At 42.2% G+C, this 13,697-nt stretch overlaps 1 protein-coding gene across 3 annotated transcripts; it reads right to left on the bottom strand.

Annotated features, from left to right (window-relative positions):
• Positions 1–203: 203 nt before the first annotated feature.
• On the bottom strand, positions 204–13,464 carry klhl17 (kelch-like family member 17). Of its 3 annotated transcripts, none has more exons than XM_027288277.1 (12): positions 13,021–13,464; positions 10,350–10,608; positions 9,555–9,676; positions 9,226–9,447; positions 6,349–6,465; positions 5,999–6,230; positions 5,247–5,391; positions 4,793–4,960; positions 4,516–4,604; positions 4,279–4,352; positions 3,983–4,164; positions 204–2,133 (listed from the first exon to the last, which is right to left on the bottom strand). In XM_027288277.1, exons 1-12 carry the CDS (start codon positions 13,207–13,209, stop codon positions 1,905–1,907), a joined length of 2,028 nt encoding a protein of 675 aa, XP_027144078.1. In that variant the 5' UTR covers positions 13,210–13,464; the 3' UTR covers positions 204–1,904. The 3 variants fall into 3 exon arrangements, with proteins under 3 accessions (XP_027144078.1, XP_019109950.2, XP_027144079.1); XM_019254405.2 differs by having other exon boundaries at positions 6,017–6,230; positions 13,021–13,462; XM_027288278.1 differs by having other exon boundaries at positions 12,301–13,150.
• Positions 13,465–13,697: the final 233 nt, after the last annotated feature.

The following is a 13,697-nucleotide window of genomic DNA, read 5'->3' as shown; positions in this document are numbered from 1 at the left end:
AGCGATCTTTTCTATTTACAGTTCGATCAGCAGAATGGAGGCCAAAGTCTTTTGTGGTCTTGTGTGCCTTTCTCTTGAAGTCCTAACAGAATAACATCTCTATAAGACCATCAAAGCCCCTATTCTACTGGGTCCGCTCTAACAAATGAAAAGTAAGGTCATTTTAGATCAACAGAACTGGATTAACAACATCCTTCAAAAAAAAGGAAAGAAAAGGCAACTTCTTAGAAGTTTGGAATGGTATCACTGCACTATACATGAACTGAACTGAACCCGTGTTAACTGAGTCAAAAAGGCTCAAAGTGACCCATTTATGTTGGACAATGCAAGTTCAGTGGTGATATTCCCAAATGACCTACGACACGTTCTATATCCAGTATATATGTGGTTAGACAGTTGTTTCTAGTTCAGCTTTGTTGCAATAGACTCCATGAGATCCATTTCAATGAGGTAATATAACAAGACACCACACTTGATGGATTATGACAGCACCAAGTGTCAACAGGATTACTCAATAGTGTCAAGTGTTGGTATACTGTAGGTAAACTAGTACTTTCTGCTTTAACTGCCACGAAGATTATTTCCACCTCCACGTCCATATAAAAACTATGAGAAGTATGATTAAAGACAATGTAGAGCCCCTAAATTGACTGGTCATTAGGATTGCGAGCAACTAAATCCTTTGCACAAATGTAGCGGACAGTTTCATGTGAGCTCATGCTTGTGGCAGTGACGAAACAAGAAATGTAAATGAAACACTGTATCAAAATGCAACAATCTTTCTTCTTAACCAGGAGAAACGCCAAATGCACACAAACTAACTCTCTCACACTTTGACATTCTCTTTGTCATTTCCATTGACAATATGCACATCACACACTTAAATAAATATATTAAAAACACTCTTAAATAGACATAGGTCTGATCTGTATCCTTCTCTAAGCATCTTTAAAACAGAATATATTAGAATTTATACATTTTTATAAATACATATAGTTTGTATACGTATAATACGTAAATATATTTATATATTAAACTCATTTACAGTTCTGAGGGCCTAACTTTGCTGTTATTGGTGTCCATGCTCTCTTGCTCTGTGGGAAAGGTTTATAACATTGCCTGTTACTGCCACCTACTGTGACATAGCAGCACTACAACATTTTATCCTCCTGCTGGGGAGTCAATGCCAATATGTAAACATGCATGTAACCAGTCAAAAGCTACATTCCAAAACTAAAAATCATCCAGTTTCTTTTTTTGTACATTATTGAAAAAAAAAAAAAAAAGAAAAGAAAAGAAAAAAAATCTTGCAGAAGACAACAACATCAAACTAAAAACATTTACATCACACATGATAGAAGTGTCCACCACGTTTTATGATGAGTGTGTCAAACACTGTGAAAATGGGGCTTGATCGGTCGTGTCGTTATCTGGGAACATCTTCTACTCTTGAACAGAGTGGGAGCTGGTATCTGTCTGGTGGAGCTGTACAGTGGAGTTCCTGGCATCCAGGCGAGATACAGTCCCAGTCCAGAATTAATGCCAAACTTGGTTAAGTGCAGCCAGATTGGTTTGACCATAAATAAAAGAAAGATTATAGATTATAGGATACTGCACATTAACAACCTTTTAAAAATTGCCTAGAATAAATTAGAGTTCATGAATCAATCGAACGATGGCTGGACAGTCTTTACCAAGAGTGCCATTAATCCTGGAGGGTACTGTATAATATAACCAAGCCAGGAGCCTCATCCACACCTTCCCTCTGTTTCTTCTCCCAACTCCATCCATTTACCCCGTTCCTCCTCCTCTTCCCAGTCTCAAACCGAGCAGTTGCGTCTTTTCCCAGAGCCAGTCTGGGCTGTAGCAGCAGAGGCTGAGGTCAGCCAAGCGGTGACCCCGTGTCAAAGGCTTGTGGAGGAAACCGAGAGGGTGGGCGAGGATGGCGGTGGAAAGTTCAGCAGCTCGAGAACAGCCACGCCCACGCTGCTGCGCCGCGTGAACATGCAGGAGGCCGCAACCCATTTGTTGCTGCGCGGGTTGTACTTCTCGATGGAGTTGAGACTAGAGCTGCCGTCGTTACCTCCTACTGCATATAACCAGCCATCCATAGCCACAAGGTCATGGGTGCTCCTGGAGGACGACAAAAAAAAAAATATACAATATAGGTTTTACAGACATATTAGGGTTAATCTTTGTAGCTCTTATCTGGAATTCATTTCAGTTTCTAATAATGCATCCTTCTGAGTGCCAAGAGAAGACAGCCTATTAATATACAGTGGATAAAGTGTGGGATGCAAGGCCACTGGAACATTATCAATGATCATGTTGTAAAACTGAAAGATGACAAGACATGCAAGGTGCTTAGAGACAAAAAAAACTGCTATCTTTTCATTTAAAACACACTTTAAGCTTCATTATTGTCTCAATAACTAAGAACACTTTGAGAACACCAGGAAGTGCCAATAATACGTGAGTTGATTATTCATCATGTCCATCATAGCAGAGCGCTGGGGGAAAAGTTAATGGTTTGTTAGCTGAGACAACAGATCTTTTTACGCCATCAGATTTTGTCTAAAACACGTTTGAATGTTAATTTGCAAAGGTTCCAGTCATTATCATAATATAATAAGATATTTTGGCTAGAAAATTATTCTACAACATTTTCACATTGGCACATGTAAAATGGTTTATAGATAGACTGGAAGTCAATAGTGTGATGTTTTGGACCATGTAAATTGAGCCTGAGCCACTGGATAAGAAAAGCTCTCAAAGCCAAACACGTGACACACATGTGTTATTCATTAGGCTGCACAGTCGACTGTTGTCAGGTTTCCCCTACAGTACACTGACTCACATAAGAAAGTGTGTGTATGTGTGTGTGTGTGTCTGTCTAGGGGGAACAAGTGAATCTGCTTGTGTGCTCTCAAATCCAAGACAGCTACATCTCTAAGTCTCCCTCCCTGATGCCGATCTTGTATCAATACAAAGGCTGTGAGTGTGTGCATGCACGCCTGCTTTGATAATCACCCACAAGACAAGTTTCATCTTCTAAGAAATAAGAAAGAGCTGACTGTTGTGGAAAATAGGTCATTTGATGTTTATGCCATGAGATTGTTTACGCAGTAAGGAAGACTTTCAAATGCCCCAAATCCCTCGCCTTGAAGATTTTCAACAGAGCAAAATAATCGCAGCAGGGGCACCTGTTTGACGAGCTCAAAGACACAGTTTTGTTCTTTTGCTTTTCTATTTCTATCTTCTATTAAAATTAAGGCAAAACTGGGTTTTGCCTGTGGCTGTCACAGTGTTTTTTAAATACAGACCCCTCTCCATCACCAAGGTCTCACGTTTGTTATGAAGCATGAAAAGAAGGATAAAAGCCGAACAGGCTGGTGCAGTTTGAGGCCAATATATCTCAGCATTTAATTACTGTGAGGTGAACCTGTGCAGAAGGGATAGTAGAAGCGGGTCATCCTGACAGCTAAGTTGGCCAGAGTGTGTTTGTTATTTAATTAAATTCCCTGAATCTATCACAGGTCCTTCCTTCTCCTTCTCTTAACTGTGCGGTATCAAAAACTGTTTTGTACTATAAAACCATATATTCTCTTCAAAATATGTAACATATGTGGGACTGAAATTGGGCCTGCTCATTTTTTAAGCATTTAAACAAAACAGCATCTCCACATTTGTGTTACTGTATTATGGGAAAAAATGTATTTGGCTGCAGGCTTCATTTCTCACTCTGGTGCGTCTGGTTTCTGAAGTCTGCCAAGGATGTTTTCTATGTCGTTTGTGTCTGCAGAGCTACAGTAGTAACTTTTACTCTCTCATGTTTAAAAGTGAGTTGTGAGTAACACATTTTGTACTTGCCACATTATTCACAGTTAGTAGACTGACTTCACTTCTTTCCTCCTCATAGTGTAACTCTTTAGTTTTTCGACCTTTCTGTTAGTACTAATATGAATTGTGGGTGCAGACTAACCTGCGTATGTTCATTGGGGCCACTCCCTCCCAGGTGTTGGTCTTGGGGTTGAACCTCTCCACAGAGTTCAGGCAGCTGGTGCCGTCATTGCCTCCTGCGACATACAGCATGCCGTCAAGCACGGCCACCCCAGCACTGCTGCGCCGACTCAGCATGTTTGCAATGGCTGTCCATGTGTTGCTCTTCTCATTAAAACGAGAGACTGAGCATTAGTCACCTGTTTGTATTTTCAACTGTAAAGTTTGATTTTTGTCTCCACACTCAGTTAATGATAAATTTACCAGCACACAGTTTACCTGGGGGTCGTATTTCTCCACTGTTGCGAGATGTGAGGAGCTGTCATAACCTCCCACTGCGTACAAGTTTCCATCTGGAGGGGAAAGGGGAGTAAACGCACTCAGAATGTTACATTAGTAGCGAAATACCAAGTTGGCAGCTCCTCCCTGATTTCAGACATTAAAATGCAGACAGTGAAACATAAACATACAGTAGAACAGCATGTTCATAATGTTATGTTTGTGAAAAGTTCCTACCCAGAGTTGCTACTCGAACATATCTCCTACGGGTGCTCATGGCAGCAATCGAGGTCCATGTACTGGTCAGAGGGTCGTAACGCTCTGCACTGAAAGAGGAAAAACACTTCAATATAATGACACTGCAAGGCTGCCCTGCTGAGATAAACGGCCTTGGATACATGGCCTAGAAAACAACATTGTGACAAACAAAAAAAGCTGCAACAAGATATAACAATGCACATCTAACTTAAAAATATCAACAGCATTCACCACCAAAATGTCAGTCTGTGTGTACCTATTGAGGCAGGAAGCTCCATCATAACCTCCAGCAGCGTACAGCAGGCCATGCAGGACGGCCACACCCAAACAGCTCCGCCGTGTTCCCATGGAAACTTCAGGTTGCCAGGAGTTCGTGATGGGGTCGTAGGACTCCACGGTTGCAAGGTCTGAGGTGCCATCATACCTGTGGATGTAAATGAATCAGTAAAGGCTTTTTGAGGATTAAAGTTAAGAAGGAATTTTGCACTGAGGAAAGCTCTTCAGCAAAAGGACGAAGCCATAGGTTTTTGCATAATTCTGGACTATATTATGTAAATGTAAATCATCCACATGTTCTACCTGCCAAAGTTTCCCCTTTATAAAAGTCAGCTTTAGTTCACATCACACAGTGAAATGTTGGAGTAAGAGATGATGAGATGGTGGTTTAACTAGTTTTGGGTCTCGGCAACAATATGCTTCTCATCACTCACCCTCCAACAGCATAAAGTCTGTTCCCAATGGCTGCCACGCCCACTCGTGCCCGCCGAGTGGACATGGACGCCACCATGTGCCAGCGATCCGTCCTGGTGTCATACGCCTCGCAATCTCCATGGATGGCAAACAGGCTGCCACCACCTGCAGACACACACACACATACACATACACAATGTGGTGAAAAAAAATCCTGGTCTCAGTGCAGGATCAAGTTCCAGTCTTTGTTGTGGTTCGGAAATGACTTTTATATCTTGATATATTTTATGAACAAGTATGTTTTAACTTGTAGTTTTTTTTTTTTTACAGTGACTTGTATTTATATAAAAGCAACAAAACATACCACAACATTTTACCTCAATATGAGTACTGTGACAGTATCTCAGGGGTGTATTATCTTTAAAAATATTTACAGATCAAAACAAAAGGTATGAATGGCAAAATGGTTTCAAAAAGAAACCATTACAGATTTGGATAAAATAAAAAAAGCAGGAGGTGACCTTTACTGGTAATTTCATTCAGTTTTAAGTCAAATGAGCTCAAACAAATGTTTCACTTTACTGCAGTGCACCCATTAAGACCAGGGAGACATTTAAGATATTATATGACACAAGTATAAAAATCCCAGACCATGTCTAATAGCAGAGTATTTTTATCTCCCAGCTGTAAAAATGCTGATCTTTGATATTTATGAGTGACGTCAGAAGGTAAAATGAATTGCTGTGTTGCTTAAGTGTACCCTAGTGGGTACCTTCGGGGACACACTGACCAACGGCGAAGAGCACAGGGCTGGCGCCTTCACAGCGTCGTGGGCGCGTCCGGCTGTTGCTGAGGACTCCTCTCTGCTCAGGCATCAGGTGATACTTGAGAGCCTCGATCAGCAGGTCCTTGCACTCCGAGTGGTGACGCACCAGCAGCTCTGTATCCACGTTGCTCATCAGAAAGTCTCGCCTCAGCAGCGGCAGCCGCACGCACTTCATCAGCTGACGGGGGGGGAGGAGAGGGAATGGTGGGTGGTGCGTTCAGGAGAAAGGGAACAGAGGAAATGTGATGATGGTGTTTTACAGATTATAGTCAAACTAAAAAACATTGTGTGCTTACCCAAGGTACATGTTGCCTGCGTCCGTCTATATCGTGTTTCACCCAGCTTAACACAGCCCGGTACACTTCCTCTTCAGATGGCACATTAAGATTGTCACTGGAAATCAAATCCAGGACCTGGATGGAGAAGACGAAGCAGATGGGTAGAGACATTTTATGTGATCATTTACAAGAAGAACCTGCTCACACTACTTTTAATCCAGCTATGAATGTCAGAGAGGCTTTAAAAAAACAGCGCCTGAGAGAGCTCTCTTACCAAACATGTCAACACTCCAGAAGTAAATTGCATTGTCCACAAACAGTATTACTTCCTGCATGTTGCCACTGACTTGGTCTCTCTCTGTCTCTTCCTTTCTGTCAGTCTATTTCCCTTTACTTTACCCAGACTGATATTGCACAGGGAAAAGCAATGATCTGTTTTGTCTGCGTCATTTCAAAACGAATCAACCAACACAAAATCAGCACAACTGAATCATTTCAGGCACCATTTCAACTCTCATCACTCACACATAAATGCCTGTGTCTTATATCAACATCTTTGTGTGTGTGTGGGTGCTGTGATATATTGAAGTTATCACTATATGTGTGTCTGTGGCACGAGTGCTGCAGTCTGAGTGGCTAGCTGGCACTGTTCCCAGATTAACCCAAAGCTGGCAGGACTGGGTGGGGCCAGAGCAGTCAGCTGCTGCCTTGCTGGCCAGATCAGGGCAACAGTTAGCAGCCTCCCAGGAGCAGCCTCCACTAATCCACAGTCACATAGAGAAATACTGCTGCTGCTGCTGCCCCACCCTGCAGTCTCTCTTAACACTGCATGCACATACTGCATCACGTTAACTCAAAGAAATGTGTGTGTGAAGGTGATAAAATATTTTTAAATGACAGCAGGAATGAGGGAGGTATGAATAAAAGAGTGTTTCAGCTGTATCAAGATGCTTAAGATCTATATATTACACACATGCTAATTAAGGTGTTACTGCATCATATTAATGCAATCACACCAAACCGTTACAACATCAGTGAAGAACTACGGAAGCAGACTAGTCACAACCCAGCTATGCCTTGCCACTATCTTCACAGAACATGAAAAGAAATATGGGGCATATTTCACAGCCCTGTGAGCTCAGAGTCCTTTAGAGTACATAAATCCATATCTGGTGCAGACTTATGACAGAATGGGGCGATGGGCCAAAGGAAATAGAGAGACAGAAGAATAGAAACAAAGAAAACGGTCTATTTTTAATCTGCCTTTATGTAGCTTAACTTTCACTGTTTTAATGGACTGTGCCCACACACTTCTATTGCAGATTCAGTCGCAGGGCTTTGAAGGCTACAGACAGAGAGCGAAGCTTTCCTCTCACGGAGCGCAATCTCTTTAGTGTTGTGGGGATTGTTCCTTAGAGAGATAAGGAGATAATGGGAAAGTGATGTGGGCAGCCGTATGTTACTTGTTTTCACTGCTACTTTAATTCCTTGTCACCTGCCAAGTCTCAACAGGCTTTTATTTGAAACAGACACTGTTTCATAGAAAACATAATGCAGTTTTTTTCTTTGTTGGGAGACCAACATGAACCCCTCCTACACCTGACCGGAGGAGCACATAGATGTAGTCTGATATTTTGAGGCTAAACATATAAAAAAATTAAAAATGAGAACAGTTAAAGCATTACCAAAACAATTGAATTTGTAAACTGCATTTTATCATCATGTTGTTTATGGACAATTTTGTTGTTTTTTGTTGATTGACTATCCTAGGCCTTCACATAACTGAAGAGTTATGGGTGAAAAAAACAACAGTGTTTTAAAGCTCATACTTGAAATCACAGCCCTGTTTAACACCTGTAATAGAAGCCACAACATTGTTAACATCAGCCCTGTAAAACAGTCCTGTGTTAACTTTTCCATAGTTGGACCTTCCTTTTGGAAAGATATTCTCTGAGAACAATGCACTCTTTTTTAGGAACACCTTTACTGAACACACAATTACACCTAAAGGCTGCCAGTGCAACCACAGTCTGATCCACAGTCTGATCTGAGCAGTCAGTGCCAGGGGCCCTCGCTCAAGGTCACTTCAGCTGTTGGCTGCATGGCAAATTAGTGAGCCATCGTCTAACCTGCATTCCCCCCAAAAGCTTTACAGAATATGGCAACTGGAATCAAAAAAAGAAACACTCATTAATACCTCAGACTGAGAAGTAATCTATAAACTGTACAGCGGCTGTGAAAATGCCACTAGCTTTGCCTAATTATCACTTTGAGGACAAGAACCGCACAGCGGGTGAACAGGTGATAGTTCATGTGCCAGATGAAGTAGTCCATGGCAACATAGTGGGATGATAAAACCACAAGAGACAATGATTGATATACAGTAGTTAGCTGAGGAAGAAGGGGGGCCTCCTAATGAATGTTATTGGAAGAAAAAAAACGCAATGCTGTGGTCACTTCCCTTAGACTGAGCCTCTCTGGATACATATGTTAGTGAGGAAAAGATTACTCTAATTATATACAGGGGCTAAATTAACTGCTTCTTAGTATTTTGTAACAACTAGATCAATCACTTAAGTTAAATACAATTTGTTTATGACAAAAGTCATTAATTATCTGTCATGATTAATGACATTTTGTAATTTGACTTCCACCACTTCCCACAAACCAAGACTAGGCCTGATCAGAAATATTTTTGTCTTCTGGTCAGTGGCTTTCACACAGTTCCACAGTTCCCCATGTTGACTTGAATCTCATGTAAGTAAATCACTAGTATGACTAAGAGACAAACAAGCTAACCAGTTGTTTATTTTCCACCATGAATATGTCAATGCTTTCTTTAAAAAAAAAAGCACCAGAAGACGTAGCAGGAGACAGAAAAAGCATCACCTCTACCTGTTTCAGTGGCAGCAGCATGAACTCCTCAGTCTTGGACACCTCCACGAAGTGCTGCAGGACATACTTGTGTGCAGACTTGAGTAGGTCGCTGCAGGAGTGCGTGTCAGCGAATCCTCGGATGCCCAGGCAGTTGGAGGGGTCCAGCTGGCTGAGGAGGAACTTACAGCAGGCATCACGTACCCCGTTGAGCTGCAGCAGGCTAGCTGCTGGGAGCAACGTCTAGGAAGAGTGCAATTTCAGGTGGAGATACATCGTGAGTCTGTGTTGCGTCTTGTGCTCTATAAGACGTGATGAATAGGGATCAGATAAACCATCTTCCACCCTACCTGCACGTTGCCTTCCCCAACCACAATCTCTGCTGTATAGGCGTACTGGACCAGCTGCTCCAAAGCCTGAGGGTCAATGTCATGTAGGGTCACATGGGTCTGCCGACTCTCCGACATCTCATCTGCATGACCACACAGAGTATTATTTTCATTTTACAAACAGAAAAACTCTGGATGATATAACTGCCTTCCTGTTCAATCATGCTGACACATGGCAGCTCCTAATGTATACCACACCACTGCCAAATGCCAGCATAGCTCATTTGTTGCCGTTCATTTAATCAGGTGTTATGTGTGGAGGTTTTTGAAATTCCTGAATTGATACACTCTTGCTCAATGTGGGTGTTCCTGCAGAACTCTGTGTCAAGATGTTCTACATCACCAGTCAAATGTTTCATCTCCTTCTAGTTAACAGAACTGGCAAATACAATATCTGCAGGGGAGCTGTGACTTTGCTGATTGGATGATCAAGAAAGATCAGCAGTTTCTATTAACATAGACTAATTAGAGACTGGGTCAGACAAGAGAGAGACTAACAGCTGAGTCTCAAAGCCAGACAACCAACTCTCTGGAGACACATTGTGCCCTCACAAAAGGTCTAGTGTCGAGTGGAAATCTGAGACTCCCAGACCTCATCTGACCACCTGTGCCCCAGACAGGAAGAGGGGGAAAGGAAGCGATGACGCTGAAAGAATGAGGTGGTGCTCGCTCCATGTAAGAGTTGTTGTGTCACCACAGCAACAGAAAAACAGGAGGTGTGTGTCTAGGAATAAAACTGGTAGTAACTGAACTTACTGGTAAACATAGCGTGGAAGTAAGGGCTGCAGGATGCCAGCACCACTTTGTGTGCCTTGATTTCTTTGTTGGAGACATGGAGCACGATGTCACACAGCAAACCACGCTGTCGCATCCTGTTCATGGACACAAAGGAGTCGTGGTAGTGCCGCTTCGAATTGTGCGAGATGCTGTGGCCATCGCGGTTGAGCAGCTGCATGCCCCCTTCCATCATGGTGCCTGCGGTCGCGGGCTCTTGCCTGGGCCGCACTCTGGGCAACTGAAACATGCAGAAAACAATTTTCATGCAGGTTAATACCAACGTCATTAACTTATACAAATTGTCTTTTGTCATCAGAAAAAATTCCACCTCCGGGGGCTTAGTTTATTTGCGAGGATGCAGGTGTTATGACAGCTGTCCTGAGCAATCATTGTACCCTTTGTCACTGTTAAAGCACTCATCCTGACAGCTATGACAGGAAAACTACCAGCATGGCAGAAATCTCAGTACAATAACAAAGTGTAGTAGGGTTAGGGTCATCTGACATTCAGTGTCAAGACTGATTAAATAACATGATGACAAATAGAGAGAAGATAGACATTATTACTTAACCTAGGAGAAAACCAATGCAGGCCTCTCATCTATTGTGACAGTCTTGGTTTATTTAATTGCACCAGAATTAGCTGTGAAACCCCCACCTTAACCCAGCTGCAGCCTCGGTTAGGCTGGGTGGGAGGAGAGAAGGATGTAGCCTGAGTTAGCCTTTTCCTTTGTGCTCTCATCCGCCCCGCTCTCGGATGGAGAACACACTTCACAGTGTTGCATAACCACCGTCACGCGGCATCTTAGAAGTTGTTGTCTGATGAATATTTAGGATGCACTAAGGCAAACGACTGGATGAGGTATACCGCACATCACAGGCCTGAAACAGGATTCCTTTTAAATATACCTACTTTGATGCTCGGATACATTACAAGGATACGAGCCGACGAGCAAAAGCTAACAGGCTTAAAAGTGTTAAGGAAGGTACTTCAAACTCCTCTCCACATAGATAATGTGTTGTTTATAATATCCATAACTGTAAATAAATGTAGTTACTATTTCAATACATGTAGCCTGCCATTTGAGTGTGTGTGCCCTACAGTGGGATGTGAAAAAATCTTGCCCTTTAGTGATGTTTCACTTTTTATTTTTCATTTTTGATTAAATATTTGTATTCATAAATTAAAAGAGAAGTTTTTGTGACAATAACACAAGCTGATGAGCGGACAAATTGGCATCCACCAGAGCCTCATCAGGGAAGATTATTGATCGGTTTGGAGTCCAAGAAATGCAACGCTCACAGCTGAAAAACAACAACATATTATTGATCCTGCCAAGTTAAGTTTTACATGACTCTCCAGTCAAATAAACCCATACGCTGAGCATCAACGCATCATAATTATGTTGTCATCTGTTCAGAGGTACTCTTTCAGCTAAATACTCTGCACCGTCCCACCGAGGACCTTCTCAAATGTCACCACAGCTGCCCAGCGTCTAGCTCTGGGTCCCATTTTCCAAAACACAATAGGACCATAAAAAACACACCAACCATGTATGAGGGAACAATCTGCTCTCATGCCCAAGGGAATAACATGAGACAATGCTGCAAATTGAGACATGGATACACAGGATGTTGAGGCAGAAGTGAAAACACAATTGTCAGTTTAAACTAAAACCATTTGTCCTGCTCATCCCAGGCTTGTCTCAAAACCTTGGCTGATATCCACACACACATACACACACATGCTCTTGATAAACATGTCCAATCATGTTGATGCACAAATGTTTTTGGACGGAAGGATGTTTCTATTGACATGCCAGCCTCCATATGTGATCTAAAGAAACCCCCAACCCCCACTCCATCTATCTATTTAACAGCAGCTATCAGCTGCTGCAGCAATAGGAAGGATGAATGTGTAATTTATTTACCGGTGGTTGTGTTGCGGTTATCCTTGCACACAGTGTCTTCCTCGCTGTGATGGGAGAAATATCAGCAGCTGTCGCAGTCAGACTGGTTTAAAATTGGTACCAGTGCCTGTCTATGTGTCCATATTCTGACTCAAACATACGAAATATAAAGAAAGCCTCTGTTTTGTGCTGTATGCGGTTGACGTCAATGCAAAAAAACTGCATGAAAGCTGACATCGGTTTGTTAAGGTGGAGCTGGAACCGCCGGAGGTGAAAGCAGCAAAGCTGCTCAAGCTGCTGAAATATGATAACGTGTGGCAAACGAGGCGCACGACACACACGCAGGAAGTTATTTCTAAACCGCAAATGTCAAACATTTGTAATGGATAAATGCTAAATTATTTGACGTGACGCACACGACCTTAAGCGCCCCCTTTTGTCTGGTCAGAGTCCGGAAGTGCGTTCGATAAATTCATCTCAGCTAACGCGAGAGGCGGGGTTTTCATTTAGAAAGGCCGTGATTTGTCATAACCTGAACCAAGCCCCGCCTCGGTTAGCCCGGACACAAAATCAAACAAACAACGAATAACTCACAAACTCAAGCATGCATCAATAAACAAATGCTTCGTTTGCTGCAGCCATCGTGCTACTATTAAAATAAAGTAACGGCTGCTTAAATGACAGTTTGTTGTCTACGCACGGAGGTTAGCTAACGTTAGCTCTGTCTGCAGAAGTACTCACCACCAACCGTCGTCGGTGTCGATATGACAGCAATGATTTCTTCCTGTTTGTAAGCTTGCCCAGCTTTGTGGTCGTGTAACGTAACGGACTACAAATTATAACGGTAAAATCTCCTCGTGCGGGAACACAGCCGCCGATGTTGTCTCGTGAACGCAGCCGTTCATCTAATTTAAACCTCACGTGCGGCATCAAAACACTGCTCGTTCTTGTATGAACGGCTCTGACTGTAATTTGAGGTTGTCGTGCTCGCCGACTATTTCTTTTTAATTTAGTTTCGGATTAAATTAATAATATTACGAAAGACCGATTTTAAAGTTTACACTTATTATTGAACGTTAACCCAAAAGATACATGCCACGTTTTATTAAAAATAAGTATGTTTGTTGTATTAAATCTGTAAACATCATTATCTTCAAGCAGGGGTCCACGACCCCTAGGGGGTCCGCAGAAGTACTGCAGGGGGTCCGCCAATTTCTGTCATAATAATTGACAATTTCACCAAAATAGTGATGTCCAAAGACACACAGCTCTTGGCATTTAATGACCAATAATAATTATGCATTAACTTTTTTTTTATCAATCATAAACACATAGGATAATAACCCAGTATATAAATAGGTTAATAAGGTGAAATAAAGTAAAGTAAATATAAAAGTTATTACAAGCCAGGCTTAAAA

This window comes from Larimichthys crocea, chromosome XV (genome assembly GCF_000972845.2).
Source record: "Larimichthys crocea isolate SSNF chromosome XV, L_crocea_2.0, whole genome shotgun sequence".
In the NCBI taxonomy this organism is placed as follows: domain Eukaryota; kingdom Metazoa; phylum Chordata; class Actinopteri; family Sciaenidae; genus Larimichthys; species Larimichthys crocea.
Note: the sequence above shows the minus strand (reverse complement) of the source record. Positions and strands in the feature narration are given on the sequence as shown.